This window comes from Pseudonaja textilis, chromosome 9, assembly GCF_049901715.1.
Source record: "Pseudonaja textilis isolate UNSWEBS1 chromosome 9, rPseTex1.2, whole genome shotgun sequence".
NCBI lineage: Eukaryota > Metazoa > Chordata > Lepidosauria > Squamata > Elapidae > Pseudonaja > Pseudonaja textilis.
Genome location: NC_141998.1, coordinates 40582 through 61347, shown reverse-complemented (window position 1 = coordinate 61347; position 20766 = coordinate 40582). Strand labels below are relative to the sequence as shown.

The window sequence follows — 20766 nt, the reverse complement described above, 5'->3', positions numbered from 1 at the left end:
GGATGGCTTTAGTTTAATCAAGGATGAATTATATGATGCTAGTCATCTTTGCAGGCACTGATATTGTAGTTTAATAAAAATGTTTTATTGCCTTTTTTTAAAAAAACAAAATTATAACAGTAGAAACTTTCTAAGACATATTGAAGAGCTTTCTTAGTGATCTATGTAATTGGGGTGGAACTATTGGCTGAAGGAGAGGGGGAAGTAAGCAGGCATCCCAGCCTGGCATCCCTTGGTGGGAAGAAATGGCACAGAGCAGACAAGGGGAGCCTTTCTCTCCTGGCTCCCAAGGGAACGCCGTCTCTCTGGTGAGGTTCTTGTAACAGACGGGATCAGCTCTATGCTTTAGCCCATTCCTAGAACTGTCCTGGTTCCTTGTGCCCGACAGGAATCTTACATGTCAGAGCTCAGCTTAGGGCTGAACTGCACAACCGGCTCGCCCTGTGCACAACAACACCATCCTCCCTTTGTCCCCTCAGCCCTTACGGAAGGGAGCCCACTTTTCTGGATCCAGCTCAGCTCTTGGGCCATCTGGCCTGGGCTGGCTCAGGGGGAATGGATGGGTTTCCCTACCGTCCTTCCCTTCACCTCGGTTGGCTTTTGTGTACCATAACAGGAACATCCTATCTTCATCAGCCAAGCCCAGGGCTGTTGGGTGGCTGAAGCCTTTCTTTTTCTAAATTCTTTTTCTTAGCTTTTCTAGCCAGCATCCACTGAGAAGTCAAGCAGCTTAAGGGTGCAGGGCAGAAAAGTTCTTAGTCAAGGTTGGAGTTGACTTGAAATGAAAGTAAATTACAGTTAAACTCTTTATTATTTTTAAAGCTTTTATGTTTATTTAGCAGCATCAATTTATGTATCATCTGGGTTTTATTATTATTCTGTTTGAAGATCATATCCTAGCCTTGCAAAAGGGCCTGTACTTCATCCTTCTGTACACATAATCCTCAGTCATCTTTTAAGAGAAGAAAGGAGTCCATTGTACAGGACTAATAAAGTAGGAAAAATAAAAAAATAAAGAAGGAAACAGAAGGAATTCAATGATAAAAAATTAAAATGCCTGATGTGGTCTTTAAACCTCCAAGACCGCAGCCTCCCTCTAGGCTGGTCATCACCTGTACCCAATGCAAGCCTCCATGTCACATGAAGAAAGAAAACAAAGCAGGGGGGCATCTAAATTCCAATCCATTCATCAGCCGAAGGTTCTCTTTTAGTAAACGTCTCTGTGCTGCAAGACCATTCCTTTCGTTGCAACAGACAACATGGAAGCCAAAAGCAAACCATTTTGCTCCTAAGTTCCAAGGCATTACAGGAAGGCAACCCCACCTTGGAGCCTTCCCTCCCTTCTCTTTCCTCTCCTGCTTTTAGGGAAGAGTCAGACAAACTTACTCATCATTCAGCCCACATCGCCGAGTGGTAGGGTTTCCAAATTTTGTGAGTGTGTCAGTGAGTTCCTGGTAGAGGGTGTCCCCCAGGGACCGAGGGATCCCCTCCCAAGCCAAGATCAAGATGATGACCACGGCATTCTGGCAGTGGTGGCCAGTACGGTGTCTCACCAGGCACAGCAGTTTCTCCTCCACGTTGTGCCTCCTGATGACCTGGAAAGCAAGCAAAGATGTTGGTAGGGCCAAAAAGGGACTCCCCTTCTGCTCCTTTGGCAGGCTGGACTGCCTCCCTGGACAAAGCAACTTGGCAAGACTCAGCCTCAACTGGACAAAGCCATGCCATGACCAAGTTTGGGCTTCCTACAGGGGACTACTTGGCTGGATAGGGCCTTGCTCCAGGCTGGCTTGGTAGACTAGCCTCAAGCCAGAGGACTTGAAGGTTAGAACTTCTCCCATGGCTGCACTCTTGCAAAAGATAAATGGCCGAGTAACCTAACCCTCTCTAAGCATGGGGACTCTGAGCTATCAGAGTTGAAAGACACCCCATTATCACCTTTCCTTTCAATTATTTGCAGGGCTCAGGGGCCAGTCAAAATTCACTTCAACTTTCTAGGACAGAGTTTCTCAGCCTTGGCCACTTGAAGGTGTGTGGGCTTCAGCTCCCAGAATTCGCCAGCCAGCAGTCCACACAGCAGTCAGATGGCCAAAGTTGAGAAGCCCTGCTCTAGGGCAGCTTCTATGTTTCCTCACTGACCCATTTTGCGATAGGGCAGCCGCGAGAGCTCTTTCCTTCCTTCCCGGTATAGAGCACCTTTTCAATTCTGATGGCTTTCCCCTTCTCGCCATACCTGGTGGGGAAAAAGCAGAACATCAGCACAACTGACATTGATGAGGCTACCTGAGCAAGAACATTTTTAAAAACTTACTTTAAAAAAATACTAATAATACATAAAATATAAAACAGAAACATTGCATGAAAAAGTTTGCAGAATATGAAAATTAGGAGAAAGTAAAGCTACTCTACTGGAAGAAGCATATCTCTTTTGTCTTAATACATCAACTTGAATTAAAATAAATATGGTTTCATGCAAATTGAATTCTAATGATCATGATCAATAGTTAAATGTAAGAGTTATGAAAGTGTTAATATTCAACTATTATAAGAAGCAAGTTTTAGATTGTTTCGCCTTTGGTTCAATTATGTCCCTTTCTTGGAGACTGCCTGGACAAGTCCCTGCAGTTTTGGAAAGGTTTTTCAGAAGTGGTTTGCCATTACCTCCTTTCCAGGGCTGAGAGAAAGTGACTGGCCTGGGTCATCCAGGTGATTTTGGGCCTAAGATGGTACTAGAACTCAAGTCTTCCTGTGTCCAGCCTGATGCCTTAACCACTAGGCCAAACTGGCTCTCCAAGTTCCAGATTAGCAGTTAATTAGCAATTAAAAAAAAATCACAATAGTGCAAGTGCGGCCTCTTTCGTGAGCGCATTGTATGGCTATGTGTACACGAATAAGGGGCAGAGCAAGTGTTGCAATGGATCTTGAGGAAACTGCTGCTCTGCACTATTCTGCTCCTTTTGCTGGCTGGGTTTTAGCATTCACACAACTTGCTAATCACCCTTGTTCTGACTCATTACTTATTCATTATGGCAAGCAGGAAAAAGGATTTGGAGGATCAGGTAAGAGGACAATCCTCATCCTTGGGAGGGAAACAAAGATGGAATATGGCTTCCCTTCTCTGGATGGTGAAGGGGGATCTCTTCCAGTGCTTGGAGGTCCTTCCCCAGCCTCCCTCCGGCCTGCCTCTGCAGCAGTGCCCTGCCTTTGAGCTGCAAGGGTGATCAGGGAGGGCTCACTTAGGAAGTACTCAGAGCACCAAGGTGTGTGTGAGTCCATTGCAAAAGTAGAAACCCATCCAGAGAAATAGAGACACATGGAAATGGCAGGAAAAGACCTGGGGGTCCATTGCTTCGGAGGTTTTTTTGCTTGCTTGTTTTTCTGTTTATTATTTTTCCCTTTTAAAAAAATCTTTTTTTTTTTTTGCAAGATGCGATGGACATGTGTTTATCCCCAGCATGTTTAAACTAAATTACTTGTCATTGATCCATTACCTCTGCTGGAAGTTGGTTCCAAGCTCCTGCTACTCTTTCTGTGAAGTCATCCTTTCTAAATCCATGTCTGTGTATCCCTGCATTCCCTTTGTAGTGCAAGCCTCAAGGACTCCTGGACGAGATTCCTTAATGGATCCATATTGTAGCCCATAAATCAGACTAAGGTCAGATTAAGGGTGGCAGAAAGGGCCGGGGCTATTCCTAGTCCCAATACAACACTCTGCTTTAGAGCGGTAGTCCCTAACCTTTGCAGCTATGTGGACAGGATGGAAGGAAAAGCTTCGTACCAAGCCAGTTTAGTTGACATGGGGAATTTCAGCAAAATGGTGTACCTTGATTTCAGCAAAGCATAAAATCCTACCCCAAAAACCCGCTAAAGGGAGCTGGACAACACTACTTGTGGATGGATAGAGCGCTGGTGGATGGGCACAATGCACATGAATGAACATCAGGGGCTCCACATTAACATATGGGGAATGCTAAAAGGTACATTCCACGGCCATCTTTACAAGAGGGACTAGGAAATATTTCAAACCATCAGATTTTCAGATGACATAGAAATGGTGTGTGGCAGTGGGGGCAAATGCATTAGAAGAGAGTGCTAAAATTCAGGGGACAAGTTGCAATGATTGATGGAGGAGGATCCGGCAAGATAAATTTCAATATGTAAAACCTACAGTATAGCAGGAAAAACCAATGTCATAATTATAGGATGCAGGAAGAGAAAGCAGACAGCAAAATATACGAATGGATGTGACTATGTTGGTGGATCACAAACTGAACATGAGCCAACAGCCCGACGCAGCTGCTAAAAATGCAAATACAATCCTTGTCCTCATAATCCATTTTCTCTGTCAAGGTCAAGAGAAGGCCTCCTTATTCTGCTAAAAAATTACTGGCTTCATTTCTGGGTATGCAAAATTGATAAGACTAGTGGAGACTTTTTCTTTTCAAATTCTTCAGGATCCCTACGTGACTTACCGTTCCTCCATAAGTTCTCTAATGGATGCCACAGTTGGTCCAGATCCCAGATGAGTGTAATATGGCCCCTCATCTTTTTCAACTATTTGTTCTGTTGAAAAAGCAAGAACAAGCAATTATTTGATTCGCTTTTTGTGGACAAAAATCATTGACTGATGACAGGTCACTCGAGGGACTCTTCCAATACTGAACAAGCACCCAGAGCAAACTTTAAATGCCTTTTGTAACTTGGGTTCTTTTCCTGGCATAAACAGTGAAAGGAGTCTCTCCGCGTTTCCTTTTCTGTTTGGCAGACAAGGGATATTCCAAAGAAGTAAATCTTGCAACCTTTTCTCAGGAGCAGCTGAAACCTCAACAATAAAGGGAAACTACTTTCTCATGGCCACTTTACTCACTACCTCCTTTCAACTTTCAACCAAGTAAATACTGGACAGTCAATTGCTGCACTGGATAGTGTTCAACTGTTTAAAAAAATCTCCCTGGTCAACAAAAGATAATTAAAGCAAAATATTTTAGATTAAAAAAAAAACATCTGGGACAGTGCCACTGTAAGGACCAAACAGCGCTAATGCCTATATGATGAACAACTCAGAAATCACACTTTGGCCCAGAGAACGAGTAGCTGCAAAATGAGCTCCCCTCCCCCCCCCACAACAGCCCCCATTCATCCCACAGAGCTTGGGAAGGATTTCTGATGCTGTCATTCTACAGTGTTTCCACACGAGGTTCGCCTTGGCTTTCTTCCTGCCCCAGAACAAAATTCTCTCGACAGGAGAGAAAAAAAAGTTCGTCTTTCAGCCCAAGGAGTCAAGAAAGCTACAGACAGACACATCAATCTTCCTAAATAAATGTCCTTCTCCTTTTCCTGCAGCACTTCTGGAATGAGGAGCTTCTTCCAGTTCATAAAATATACCTCACTCTAATAGCTTTGTAAGATCAAAGAATGATCAAAGGATGGTGCTGTTAACAGACACCTAGCCCAGCTCAGAAAAAGAGCTGGTATATCCAGGTCAGATACATTTAAACAGAGTCCAGAGAAGGTTAAGCTTAAGCTAGCTGTTGCACCCCTCTCCCCACCCACCAGATCACTCCTCCCCATTCTAAGCCCCCTACTACCTTCACTTCATGGGGAGACCACAAAGCAATGCAGCCCCCCCCCCCCCAAACCTATCCAAAACAGACGTATGACAGTCTTAAACAGACTGAGAACTAGATTTGGAGGGGGAGAAATGCCATGTTAGTTGTTGAAAATGAAGACTTTTCTGCAGTCCCCATTCCTAAACCAGAACATGGTCCTAAGGTAACCAAGCCTTATCTCAACACAACGAAGAACAGATGAGATACTATGTGGGTTCTTACAGCATCCTAAACCCAGATAAATAAAACATAATTGCTGTGCTGATCTATCATGTGGTGTTCAAACAGACTATTCTAGGATAACATGAGGGCTAAAATAATAGTCAGCTTTTCCCCCCTAAATTACAAACTGCCCAATTCCATTTTAGCGTAGTGTATTGTGAGAAGCCAGCCAGAAGAGTATTTTTAAATAGAAGAGTAGGATAAAATAGTTTAAATACTTTTAAAGAAGTTAGCTACATAGAATCATCTAAGGCCTCTCCATCATCATCAGACTGGTCTCTCCAAGGACCACAGCCAAAGAACTATGAAATGAGTGCTTTCTGAATTTGATAAAAGAACTTCTGGGATGAGGGTGCAGGCACATTTCAAACAAAGAACTTAACTTCCAAGCTTAACACAAACTGCCTTCCAGCAAATCTTGATTTCAGAATCCGATTTATTGATCTAAGGATCATTTCCCTACTGAAAGGCTTTCCTTGGTGAGTTCAAAGCACTAGCAGCTTTCCCAGCTTGATCCAGAGAACACCAGAATCCAGATTCTCTGAAAAACAGCCAAGTCCTGTCATTCCTGATATAGTGCCAGTGTTAATTACTCCGAATATCAATTAGGGACTGAGTTGGCTTCGGGTACTTCCCTCTTCCTTCTCATAATTCGTATTTAAATTGCTTGCCATTCACTATCATTAGCTTCAATGCCGGTTAGCTTCAGTGAGCCTTGTTCAGAGTTTCAAAGTTCACAATTGGCTTTTCCAATTCGACTTGAGGCCAGGAATGGAAGGAGGGTTGCCTCTTTCACTTCCTATTCCCAAAATAAAGGAACTGAAAACTGAAATGAAAACAAAGCATATTCTGTCCTTGATTTGGAAAAGCAGCCCCAGGGCTGGTTTCAGCGTTTGCCATGCCAAGAAAGATCTGTCTGGACAGGGAAAGAGATGACGCCAAAGCCTTACATTTTGCAGCCAGCAACTTCAAAAGCCACTTGAGACATGCTGGACTCTGCGGGTCTCATTCCACAGCTGGCGTACACTGAACTGCGAAGCATCTCTGCCTTTCTAGATGAAGTTTAGAACCAAGAAAGTAATCCGATCCACGTCTGCGGAGATTCTCAGCCACCCAGGTCACAGCTATTTCAAAAGACAACTGGACTGTTTTTTGTCTTGACAAAGAAGGAAAAAAAGTTCCTCAAGGAAAACAAAACAGTCCACTTGCCTTTTGAAAAAGCACTTTGGGGAATCCGAGCCACAGCTCCCATTTTTGCTCTGCAGGATGCTACTAACAAAAGTTTGCTGTTTTTGCCTGTCTGCTTAGTGTAAGTCCAGCTGGTTTGTTAATTAGACCCAGAAAGTGCCTGGCTGTCCAAAGGACCCAGTACAGAAATCCTCATCTTGCCAAAGCCCCAACTAGGAGAAATGCAAATAAATGTTTGGTCTGAGATCCAATGCCGGAGAGAAACCATTAGTTGCCAATTAAGACTCTCTCTTAAAAACTGTTCTTTGAATTATTATTGTTCTGCATTAATGCTACAGATCCTCTAGCCCAAAGTAATTCTGTGGCCTAAAAATATCTGCCAAAGTAGACTGCACGGTGTCCAGCAAGGAAGTCTAACCTGCTTAGAATTCAACTAGTGCAGAAACCATGGTCAACTCAGGTCCTGCTGCTTGACTGGCCTCATTTGTGCTGGGAAGCAAAGCAAATGGTCCTGGAAACCCAGAGCTGCTGGCTCAGCTGGGAGCTCAAACACCCTCCTGGAAGAAGGCAGTGAGATGGGGTTGGCCATTTAAAGGCAGGGGAACTTTTCTTATTTGGGGAAGCTCTGAAGAATTCTCAGCCATGGCAAGTTTGAGGATTCTTCAGCCTCTCCAGGAGAGGAGAGGAGAGGAGCTGTTTGCTTGTATCTTCAATACCTTTCCATTCATGCCTACAAAAAACAGACTCCGTGGTAGACCGGCTCATCACCTTCTCAATTAGTAGAGAAGTAGCTGGTACAAATGATAGGCACCTTGCCTTAGATGACGACCCTTCAGCAGCCTTCCCTGCTTACTTCCTGACAGGTACAGGGCCCCTGTCCTAGTAGCAGAGGTGCAGGGCCCCAAAGTGGAGCCAAGCCCAACAGCATCTTAGCATCTGTGCCTCAGCTTGCCTGGGTGACTACTCCCACCGTGGGTCTTCATAGGTAGCGAGAAACAGGAGCATCTTGGGGGAAGCCAGGGGCGCTGCAGCCCTTTCGGCAAACAAAGCAAGGCAACTTCAGCAACTCCCTGAAAGCTGGACGGGCCACCTGTGCCCAGACAGCGAGCCTCTCCTAAGCATTTCTGCCTTGATTTCAAACATCTGCCTTTGAGAGCCAATGGAGCTGCTCTGTTTTTGCTCATGATGTGACACAGAGTGGGGGTCCCTGACCCCCAGGATGCAGCTTGCAATTGGGCCATGGCCCATTTGTTCGGAACCAGGCCCTGCAACCAGCAAGGGAGCGCATGCACGCAGCTCCATTTGCACAAGCATGCATGCCTGCCACTCACACTGAGTCGTTTCTTCTCTCCACCCCCACCCTCCCCACCCTCACTCACCGGTCCACAAAGCCAGAAAGGTTGGGGACCATTGGTACAGAGGTACCTGGGAAGTATGTGAGCCAGCTCCTCTCCTCTTCTAGCTTTTGCCCCAGCAGTGCAGCCCATGTTTAGAAGCAAACAGAAATCACTTTCACCTACAAGGGGATGCCACACTCACCTACTTGCTCAGACTATACCATGATCTCCATGCTGGATTCAATGTGGGTTGCAGGGGAAAAGGTGTCTCAGGTAGGCAGTCTCACTTCTCCTTCACATCCTCCCTCCTCTCTGCTAAAGGAAGCCAACCTTCCTTTCATGTTTGCAAAGCCCCCCAGGTGGGAGAGTGTCTCGGACTTACCCACACAGTCACAAGTTGGGAACTCAGCCTGAGCTCGCTTGGCAGGCGTGTCCAGCAAACTTTTGGTTGGGGTGTCCAAGTATTTCAAGGGAGATTCCAAAAATCCACTGAGAGTTGGCAAAAACGGCTCTTTATTCTTGGTTGGCGTTCCTTCCAGGGTTGCCGGGTCTGTGTTTTGGTTTTCGTCAGAGTAAAAGCATGTGGTGGAGACCACTGTAATAGCACCAGAGGATTCTATTTTTATGTGTTTCGGGGATCGGGGGGCAAAGGGGTCTTCTGAGGATTGACTGGCCCCTGGAAAGAGGGAGGTTTTGAGACCCGTATTGGGAGTGTCTGCCAAAGGTTGTGCACCTTCCTGGGCTGAAGGCTGGACAGCAACATCCAAGCCATTTGGTGGCTCTGGAGACTGGCTCAGAGAAGAGAGTGGGAGCAGGGGGGAAGGGGGCTGAATTGGTAGAGGCCCCTCATTGAGAAGCAGTGGGGCTGGAAGATCTGGATTCTGAAAGGCGAAATTTTCACCAAACTCAGTCTCAAATTCTTTGATAAATTCCTCCAGCTTGTCATCCACTGCAGTAGGATTCTGGGTGAAGAATGGATGGGCTGTTGAGTTAGTTGTCCTGTGGAAGGCTTCCTCGTGCCCATCGCTGCAAGCCACAGCAGAGGAGCATGGAGCAGAGCCCGGCCCAGGGTCGCTGGCTAGGGGCACAACTTCACAGGCAGAATTCCCTGGGAAATAACGCTGGGTCTCCTCCTGGCCAGGATGGCAGGTTTCCTGAGTGTTGGAAGCTGGGCTTCTATTTTCAAGTAGCTTCTGCAACGGAGACTTCTCTGAAAGGCTGGTGGCCAGGGAAGCGGGAGACAAAAGCTTGGTAGGAGTAGAGAGGAGCTGTTCAGGTTGAACCTCTTTTCTTGGGCACTTGAGAGTGGCAGCTGCACGACAGCCCTCCAGGCTGATCTGCCTTGCGGGCAAGAAGAGGGGCTGAGAATCCTTCTGCCTGGACTTCTTGATGTGGATCTGCTTGCGGAAGGGCTTCTTGGAGCCACCGTTTTCAGGCTTCTTCTTCCTCTCCTTGACTGGCTTCTCCAGCTGCTTTGGAGGCGTCTGAGCTTGAGCCCTGGGAGCCCACCAGTGGGGCAGCAGCTCCTGCGTCCCCCCATGAGCTCCATTCTGGTCCAGGAAGAGGCTGCGCTTGTGGTGAAGGTGCTGCTGCAGGGCCTTCTGGGTTTTCTTGTGGAAACTGCTCTCCTGCAGGAGCTGGGACAACTGGGGGCTGGAAGAGGGGGAGTGGTGACAGCCAGCATGGGCGTTTTCGTCCTTGTGGGTGAGGTGCTCCTGCTTTGGTTTGGCCACCCTTGCTTTGCCTGGGATGCCTCCGGGCTGCTTGAAGACAGGCCGCATGCAGCCATTGGAACTGCCCAGCAGCTGCTCCAGCTCCGCCATGGTGTCACTGACCAAGGAGGATGGGGAAGGGCTGAGGTGCGGGTCCCACCCTCCGACTTTGGGCTTCGTTTCTTCCCTCTGTGGCTCAGTGAACTCTGCCTTCAGGGGGGTAGAGTTGCAGGTAGGAAACAGACCATCCGATTCCAGATGGCCATTGCTGCGGTCAAGGCAATAAGGGGCTTCATCCTGAGCACATTTCACCCCCTGTGGCCAGGAGGGGGATGCAGATGCCACTGGAGTTGGGAGCAAGCGGTGACTCGCCTCAGACCTGGAGGTGTGGCTCTGGCACATTCCAGCACTAGACACAGGTAGCACCATGCTGGGGGTGTGCGCTGAGAGGAGGGGAGGCTGCTCTTGGGAGCCAAAGGCCAGAGGGCTTTGCATGGGGCTCCCAGGAGGGGGCAGAGCCTGCGTGGCCGGCTCTGGAAGAACCGTGGAGAGCTGGGTGAGGGCTTCGATTGCAATGGCCGTCTGGAGGCTAATGTTCTTCTCCTTTGCAATGTTCAGTGCACTTTGAGAAAGGGGGAGGGCTTCCAGGGGGCCCAGAGTCACCTGCTCGCCTGCAGCCGGTCCCTGCTTGGCATTAGCACCCCTGTCTAAGGGAGGCTGGGGAACTTGGCCGAAGGGCTGGGCAACACAGCTCTCCTCTTCTCCAGTGGCTGATTGGATCTTCTTCTCCAGCCATTCCAAGTAGTCTGGGCACTCAGGACCATCACAGTTGCAGTTGGGCGGTTTCATGCCTTGCTTGGCCAAAGTAAGTGCAGCTTTGAGGGCATTCAGATCCTCAATTCCAGGGTAGCTGTTGGGAGGAGGCATTGCCAAACCATCCTCTACCTCACGATTCATCTCAGCGTTAAATTTTTCATACAGCTGCATGCTTAATGCGGAAGGGGATGCGAGAGGTGCCAACCCATGCGAAGACATGGCAGCCTCTGCTGCTGCTGAGAAAGCCACTAAGTTTTGAGCATCCTCCAGGTTGGCATTGCTGCTGGAAGAGTCTCCCTGGCTCAGGACAGCAGGTGTGCTCTCCCAGCAGGTGACCTCTTGCTTGGCGCGCGGGCTGCCAAGCCACATGCCGGGATCCATTAGCATGGCCCCTCCTCCAGCAGCTGCTTTCCCTTCGCCATTGGCCAGGCCAGCGGGGAGGGCGTCTCTTAACCTTCCTTCTTCGGCATGGCTAAATGGCTCTTCTTCCATGTGGCCTGTTTTGGGTCCATCAACCAAACGGCTGTCCAAACTGGTCTGGAAAGGAAATTACAAAAAAAAAAAAAAATTAGTTTGAAAATGGCCGTTTCCTTTTAGTCTTTTCTAGAAAGAAAAAAAGAAAAAAACAACAGCAGCATCTTAAAAATGAGCACATGGAGTGGGATATATTTCTGTGAATTAACAATCGGCCCATTTCAATCACCTAGTTTCCAAGCCTGTGATCCAGCAACCCCAGGGGTCCAAAAATATGCTGGAGGTGCCATTTTGCCCCCCAACAGTCACCATTTCATGAAACGGTCACCATTTCCAAAGAGAATTTTAGATATAGTGATTAAGATGCTGGCCTAGAAACCAGGAGGTGATGAGTTGCAGTCCTGCCTTAGGCTGGGTGACTTTGGGCAAGTCACTCTCAACCCAATCAAACTCATAGGGTTGTTGTTGGGGGGGGGGAGGAAGAGGAGGAAGCAGCATTAAGTACGTTGAGTTACTATAAGGTAATATAGGTGGGATAAAAATCTAATAAATAAAACAAAGTATAAGTTTTCATAAGTGGCACGTATAAGATTTAGCAAAATCTGATGAAGAACTCCATAATCACAATAACATGTGATTTCACAAGATTTCAGCCACTCAAAGCAAAATTAAAATATTCCTTATTTAATTTGGGGAGTTTTGGTATGTCATCTGAGGATGTCACATGTGATATCCCGTAGTACCCAAAGCCTGGTTCAAACAATCATCATCAAAACTTTCACTGATAACAGAGCTTGGGGAGATTCAACACAGAGTTCCTGGAAGTGCCAAGAGATATTTATAATAGAGGCCGAGGAACTTAAGAAATGAGATTCAATGGTTGGGAAAGTTTCTAATTCAAATCCTAAGCAAAGGTTTTATTACGAAAGGTCGAGCAAGGATATTTGATCCTGGACAGATTAGAGATCCTGACTGGGGTGATCTGTGGTAGATACACAGTTGTGGACTTTCTAGGAGGTAATTGAAATAACAGAGTGATCAAAGAGGGCTTTGAAGTTTAACTTTGCTGTTGATTAACCTGTTAACTATTTTTTTTCTTTGTGTGTGTGTGTGTGTATGTGTGTGTTTGTGACAGGTAGGTCAAATTGGGTTGCAAATAGTTGTAGAAGTTTATAAATCTAGGGCCTGTTTTGCAAGGGGAAAGCTATTATTATTGCAGTATATTTGTCAATGTACAACTAGGGGAGATAATATGTGTTTTTGGTTTTTTGTCCTCTTAACATGTTTGTAATATTTTTGTCTGGATTTTTTTGTCTCTGTAATTTCTTTTTCATTTCTTTTGGATTTTGCATTTTAATTTTCTGAATAAAAAAAAATGTTAAAAGGAACCAAATCCCAGGATTTTCTATTCGTACCTCCAGGGTATAACAGATGAGACTCAACTGATCAACTCAGACATGAGACAACAGTTTATGATTTTGGTGACAAGCAACAGGAGGGAGGATTTTGTGATTACTGCTGAAAACAGAATTATGGGTCCCTTCGGTGATTGATTCAGAAACCTAAAAGAAATTCTGTTCTGGGCTCAGTAGATTCCAGCACCCCCTATCCTCCAGTGAGTGAAGAGATTCAGAAAATATCAACCAGCCTCAGCGTGGGTGTGCACACACACACGTACACACACACTCAGCCGATTTGCTGCACCCAATCTTGCTGAAAGAGTCTGAAACTGACTGGCAGTAGTTTCCGTGTGCTTTTAGTCTTGCAATTTAGATCTCTATGAGGTCTCTCTAACTGACCCATAGGAAAAATAGATGATTCAATCAGCTCAGCTCAATGACTGAATCAGATTCAATCATTCCACCAGCTGCCACTGATCCAGGAGAAAAATAAATCTGTTCTTTATTGCTATCCCCCAACGTTGACATAATAGAAAGCAGGCATGAGATGATGGTTTGTTCAAAAGAAAAGGAAGAGATAAACCTTCAAGTAATGGCACCATTACTATTGCACTGAATAAAAGGGCAGAGAAACTGAGCTGGATTGCTTTATAAATTTTGAAATAAATATATAAACAACTCTGCTTTATCAGCAGTTCTGCAAACAGTTAAATTTCCTGCTATTTCTACCCTGATTATTAGCTGCTGTAGTTTTTTGCATTGGGGAAGAGAGGGATATTAGCGCTAAGGAATACCAACAGACTCCAAAATTCCACTCAAACAGAGTCAACGATTACTTAATTTTTATGTTACTATTTTGCACATCCTCGCAAGGCTCTTCATTGCACAAATGTCCCAGGCTAAGTAAATTTTTATTTTGGGGGAGGGGAGTTTGACACTGACAAAAGTGCTACTTTTCCTCAGCAGGCTTGCAAAAGCCAGGCTGTTGGGCGGGGCGGGGGGAGGTAGGGTGCCCATGCTGTCCTTGGACAGAAGCCCGGGAACATGGCAGGGACCTTCAGCATCCTGACCAGTATTGGTGTCCTCTCTCTATCAGCATCCCTGACTGCTGACAGTCTATTTCTGCTCCAAGTCCTCCAGTGAAGAAGAGTTCACCAAATTCTGAGGAAGATTGTTTCATGGGTTAAGATGTGTTAACCTTCAGAATTCTTTCCTGGTGTTTGGCCAAAATTTATTTCCCTGTTGTTTAACCCCTTTCTTTCTTGTCCTCTCTTCTGTCCCATCTTCTGACAGTCCTTTAGATACTTGAACCCAGCTATCTATCTCCTTCAGCTTCTCTTTTCCAGGCTGGCCACATCCAGTATGTCTAGCTATTCTTTGTCATTTTTTCTTTCCAGACCTTTAAATTGTCTTGGATGTTTTTCTCACAATACACTCCAGTTTGTTTATTACATTTTTATCTCACCTCTTATACTTAATAAGTAACTCAAGATAACAAACCTCCATCCCCCTCTTCTTTTTCCCATAATAACAATCCTGCAAGGTGGGATAGACTGAGAGATCTAGCTGATAATTTTGTCATCTAAAAGATAGAGGAGGGAACTAGAGGGTCAACTTTACTGGGCTTAATTCTTACTAAAAGAGATGAAATGATAGAGGGGGTTGAAGTTGCCGGAACTTTGGGGAAAGAATGACCATGACATATTGAAATGGAATATGAAACAAACACAGGCAATTGAACAAGCCAGGATCTTAAACTTTAAAAGAGCTGACTGTGACAAACTCAGAGAGAGCTCGGGAAGGATTCCATGGATGAAAATCTTAAAGGGGAAAACAACTCAAGAAGTTTTGGAAACTCTGAAAAATTTGGTTAAAAATGCCCAGTTCAGCACAATACTACTGAAATAGAAAAACAAGAAATCTAAGAAGAAACCAGCATGGTTACACAAAGAGCTCTCTGATAAACTGAAAGCAGGACAAGAAGCAATGGCTGGAAACTAAACAAGGAGAGAAGCAACTTAGAAAAAGAGAAATTTCCTGACTGCTAGAACAATTAATCGGGGGAACAGCTTGCTTCCAGAACATGTGGATGCTCCATCATTGGAGCTTTTTAAAAAGAGACTAGACAACCATTGACCTGAAATGGTATAAGATCTCCAACTTCAGTGTGAGGTTGGACTGCAGGAACTTGAGGATTCCTTCCAACTCTGTTATTCTGTTCTATTATTCTGGATCCATCCCTTCAAATGCAAAGAAAGTCCACAATGGCATAGGATCTCCTGCCATGGGCAGAGGGTTGGACCAAAGACCTCCAATGTCCCTTCCAACTCTATTATTCTATGTTCTACTTTCAATCTTCTTTCCACAAGTAACAAAGAAATTTGTGGTCTTCCCCAAGAAACCATATATGGCCTGTCTGGATTGGCTCTGGAACAGCTGCCCAGATTGGCCTGAACAATTCACTTTTGTATCACCCATAACAGCAACACCCCTTAGCTAATGTCTCATTGCATATACAGTCATTCTCATTCCATGCAGCGACTCGGGAGCCCTGGTGGCGCAGTGGTTAGAATGCAGCACTGCAGGCTAACTCACTGCTCACGCCAGAAGTTCGATTCTGAGCGGTTCAAGGTTGGCTCAGCCTTCCACTCAGCTTTCCGAGGTCAGTTGGGGGCGACATGCTGACTCTGTAAATCACCTAGAGAGGGATGTAAAGCACTGTGAAGTAGTATATAAGTCTAAGTGCCATTGCTACTTCAGCTTGAGCCCCAAAGCCGGCTGCCACCAAAAAGGGAACCTTCTGTCCCTGTTAAGGGAATCCTATTTCAAGCTCTGACCAAAGAGCTGGTTTTGGTTTACTCCAAAAAAATGATGCACATGGATTCTGGGAAAGGCTTATGCCTTTGTTACATACTGTAAGCCAATATTAGTGGTACAAGAAGCCTGTTGTGTCCACCACAAGGCACTGTGGGGAGACATCTGAAAGCAATCACACCTAAGACAAAGCTTTGGGGGGTGGGCACCAGAAACGACACTCCCTTCCACTCTTCTGGGACTTCAGGGGCTTGAGATCTTTTCTCTCCAATGGGAGGGGCCAGCAGAGGGGAAACTGCTGCTGTAGCAAAACCATTGTGTGGGTGAATGTTTAAAGTTAACATGCAGGGGAAATCCATCAAGGGCTGGAGAACTATTTTATGGAACCATTTCAAACAATATTTCTTGACTCTGCTACAAGCATCCTTGTTGCTTTCACAATTCTAACCAAGTTTCTCATGGCCTTCCCTGCTTAGTCAGTAACATAAAAAAGAGCTTTGGACAGAATCCCTTATAAAAAAAAGTACTGGCTCATCCAAGGGTCCTCAACTGTGGGTCTTGTGACATGTCAGGCAGCCATAAACAAAGCTGCCCCCCACTCTGCATGGACCAGCTGCCTCTCGGAGTATCTGACTGGAGAGGGAAGGGCAGTCTGTAGCGCCACAGGGGTTAGAAAAGGTCTTTTTCTTGTCTTAAAAGGAAAGGAGGGGGTGTCTGCTTCTATGCTAACCATCGCAAATGTAAGAATGTTACCGTACTAAAGAAATTTTGTGATGAGGACTGAGACACTATTCATTAATTGCAGGCCCTTTTATTCCCCACAAGTATTCTCTTCATTCATATTAGTTGGGGTCTATTTCTAGAAGCCTGGACGTAAATAATATCTACAGACTATGCAAAAGAGATAATCAACCAGCCCAAAAGAGAAAAAGGCTCCAGCATCTCTCCACCAGTAGTAAGCACTTAAATCAGAATAGTTTAACCTCAAGGTTAACTTCAGACCAACGATCAGGTAATAAGCAATACCCCAATCAAGAAACTGCCAAAGAGCCATCAGTAAACAGCCCACCCAAAGAATCTCCAAGACCACTCCCCCCACCCACACACCAGAATATAAGCCAACAGCAAACAGTACTCCTTACTAGCATGGATGATGTTACCTAGTTAGGGTAATAAAATATTTCCAAGAAAATACGCAAGCTCAGAGAGCACCAAGGACCCCTCATGCTTATCACTCTCTACCAAGAGCAGCTGTGGGCCACTCTGATCATTGTATGATTCACCTTGTACCTGCTTACAGACAGAAATTTAAAATCATAAAATTATGGTTAAAACAGTGAAGTCTTAGACTGAGGAAGCAAAGTTAAAGCTGCAGACTTGCCTTGATTGCAGAGACTGGAGCATTTGGTTCTGCAACCCAACACGACAGACACAGACTTCAGAGGATAATTAGGACTGCAGAAAAAAACAATTACTACCCACCTGCCTTCAATTGAGGACCTGTATACTGCACCAGTCAAAAATAGGGCTGTGAAAATATTTACAGACCCCTCACATCCCGGACATAAACTGTTTCAACTCCTTCCCTCAAAACGACGCTATAGAGCACTGCACACCAGAACAAGAACCGTTTTTTCCCGAAAGCCATCACTCTGCTAAACAAATAATTCCCTCAACACTGTTCAACTATTTACAAAGGGTACACTACTATTATTGTTAATCTTCTCACCACTCCTTCTCACCCATCCCCTCTCACTTGACTGTTTCCTAGTATGATTTGATTGTTGATTGTACCTTATGACTATCATTAAGTGTTGTACGTTGTGATTCTTGATTCTTAATGAATGTACCTTTTCTTTATGTATACTGAGAGTATTTACACCAAGACAAATTCCTTGTGTATCCAATCACACTTGGCCAATAAATAATTCTATTCTACTCTATTTCTATTCTATTCTTGAAGTTGCCTCAACAGACTTGGACGAACTCACTGATAATGTGACATCATACATTTTGTGAGGACATATGTGTGCCAAGTAAAAGGCTTGTGCATATACAGTAACAATAAGCCTTGGTTTCTCAGCTAAGCTCAAGCAGTTGTGCCACACAGGAAGTCTACAGGAATGGAGATAGAATGCTGCACAATCAGGCCAAGAATGTATTATCAAAGGAGATCGGGGCATCAAAGAGAAGCTGCTCTGAGAAGCTGAGAATCAGCTCTCAGCAAATGAACTGGCAAATGTGTGGAGAAGCCTGAAGGACATCATTGGCTACAGCAGACCTCCCTCCTTCCCTTATTGACTCATCAACTGGCAAATGATCTGAATGTGTTCCTCTGTAGGTTTGAGAAGAGATCACTGCCAAATATTGCTACCGTCCCCATCTCAAATACACCAACAATAGCCAAATCCCCCATACCTGACCCCCCTCCCTCTGAGCCCCCCACCACTGGTGATCCTAGAAAAAGATGTGCAAGTCTATTTCATAGGCAAAAGAAGGAGGGGGTCAGGTATAGGCCCATATGGAACAACTCCTCCTTGCTTGAAAACCTATGATGAACAACTGGCCCCGTCTTCACCCTCATCTTTAATAAAACACCGGAGGTATGTTATGCCCCCTCTTGCTTCAAATACTCTTCTGTCATCCCAGTTCCCAAGAAACCCTCCATCAAGGAGTGGAATGACTACAGACTGATTGTTCTGACATCTGCAGTTATAAAAACCTTTGAAAGGTTAGTGCTGGCCCACCTGAAAATCATCTTGGATCCACTTTTAGACCCCTTGCCGTTTGCCTACTGTGCAAATACATTGGCAGATGATGCTGTCAATGTGGCATTGCACTACATCTTGCAACCTCTTGAATCCCCAAGGAACTGTGACAAGGGTCCTTTTTGTAGACTTCGGCTTGGCATTCAGTGCCATCATTCCAGAAATTCTTTACTTTAACCTGACTCAGCTACTGGTAGCTGTGCCTGTCTACACTTGTAGGTGGATTATAAACTTTCTGACAGATAAAAAACAGCAGGTGAAGCTAGGGAAAATCACACAGAAAACCTGTTCAATTAGCACAGGCGCCCCCAGGGCTGTGTACTCTCTCCATTGCTCTTCTCTCTGTATACCAATGACTGCATTTCTAAGGGTTAAAGTATTGAAGTTTGCAGATGATACAATGGTCATTGGTCTGAGTAAGAATATAGACAGAAGGTTGAACTACTGGCCCCGTGGTGCAGCCAGAACAATCTGGAGCTGAACACACTTAAAATTGGAGAGATGAAAGTGGATTTTAGGAGGAGCCCTCCTACCCTATCATCTTACTATGATAGGCAACAGTATCCACAGTAGAGATCGTTAAGTTTCTGGGTTCTATAATCTCCCAGGATTTAAAATGGACACCCAACATTAGAAGCTTCATTAAAAAGACACAACAAAGAACATCACTCAGAAAGTCCAGAGTGCCCAAGGATCTGCTGATACAGATCTACAGAGGAATTATCAAGTACTTCAAAACTATCTGGTTTGGTATGGATACTTCGGATTGCAGAAAAAACAATTGCAACCAGCTTGACTACACGAACCAGAAAGAAGGATGAGAAAATATCTACAGGCCCCCTTATGTCTTTATCCTGGACACAGACTGCATGCACAATTATTAGGCATTTTGACCATATCATGTAATGGGGGAGGATGTGGCCTAAGCAGATCAACACCCCATATCAAAGTGTTTATAATTATTAGGCAGCTTCTTTTTCTCATGGTCCAAAAAAGAGATTGAACTGATTCTGAAAAGTCAAAAATCATAAAAAGATTTTGAGAGGGATGCAGCACTCTTGAAATTGCTAAGATATTAGGCCATGATCAAAGGGCCACCAAATGTTTTGTTGCAAATAGTCCACAGGGTCACAAGAAATGTGTTGAGAAAAAAAGACGCACATTAACTGCCAAAGATTTCAGAAGAATCCAACGTGAAGCTACCAGGAACCCATTATCCTCCCGTGCTGTCATATTCCAGAACTGCAACCTACCTGGAGTGCTCAGAGGTACAAGGTGCTCAGTGCTCAGAGACAGGGACAAGGTAAGGAAGGCTGAAACCCGACCACCCCTAACAAGACACATAAATTGAAACGGCAAGATTGAGCCAAGAAATATCTGAAGACACAATTGTCACAGTTTCTGTGGACTGATGAGAGTGACTCTTGATGGACTAGATGGATGGGCCTGGGGCTGGATCAGGCACAGGCACAGGCACAGAGCTCCACTTTGACTCAGACCCCAGCAAGGTGCAGGTGGGGTACTGGGATGGGCTGGTAGTACGAAAGATGAGCTAGTCGGACCTTTTCAGGTTGAAAATGGACTTAAAATCAACTCCCAAACCTACTGCCAGCTTTTAGAAGACACTTTCTTCAAGCAGTGGTGTATATATAGGAAAAAGTCTGCATCTTCCAAGAAGACCCTGATTTTTGTGCAGGACAAGGCTCCGTCGCATGCACTGAAGTACTCCACTGTGTGGCTAGCCAATAAAGGCCTTAAAGATGAAAGAATAATGATCTGGCCCCCTCCTCACCTGACCTAAACCCTATTGAGAACTTGTGGGCCCTTCTTAAATGGGACGTTTACAGTGAAGGAAAACAGTACACCTCTCTGAACAGTTTTGTGGTTGCTGATGCACAAAAAGTTGATTGTCAACAGATCAAGAAACTGATAGACTCCTTGAATGGAAGGCTTATGACTGTTATTGAAAAGAAGGATAGCTATATTGGTCACTGATTTTTTTTCTTGAAATGTCAGAAATGTTTATTTGTACATTTTGAGTTTTTTGTTTATTATTCAGACAGAAATAAACAGATGGGCAAATTTTCATTTTTCATTTAGTTGCATAATAATTCTGCACATTAATAGTTGCCCAATAATTGTGTGCACATTTTTTCCTAAGAAAGCCAAAACCTCACTTTTACTTTCTTAAATGTTCAGGTTGAGGTTTATTCATGTCTGAGCCATCCAAACATGCAGCCACAACAGAAACCTCCAGTGACTCTTCTTTTCTTGCACAAAAATAATTCACAGCACCAAGCTGTTCAGAGCAAAAGGAAATCAGCAACGTGCTCCTCTTCTTAGCAAAGGAGTCAGCCTTTTCGGGGCCAAGAAAAACGCCCCCTTTTATAATGCAGGGGTGAAAATTTGAAGAACTTCTCTTTAAGTGG

General features: G+C 45.0%; 1 protein-coding gene across 3 annotated transcripts in view; it reads right to left on the bottom strand.

Moving 5' to 3' along the window:
• Nucleotides 1-20766, bottom strand: part of TET3 (tet methylcytosine dioxygenase 3) — a 61324-nt gene that overhangs the window by 18455 nt on the left and 22103 nt on the right. For all 3 annotated transcript variants that reach the window (XM_087938763.1, XM_087938764.1, XM_026715103.2), the window contains exons 2-5: nt 8736-11418; nt 4470-4560; nt 2137-2230; nt 1387-1595 (exon numbers count right to left, since the gene is read on the bottom strand). In XM_087938763.1, coding sequence (XP_087794889.1) covers nt 1387-1595; nt 2137-2230; nt 4470-4560; nt 8736-11373 — 3032 coding nt within the window. In that variant the 5' untranslated portion in view covers nt 11374-11418. The remainder of the gene's footprint in view (nt 1-1386; nt 1596-2136; nt 2231-4469; nt 4561-8735; nt 11419-20766) is intronic.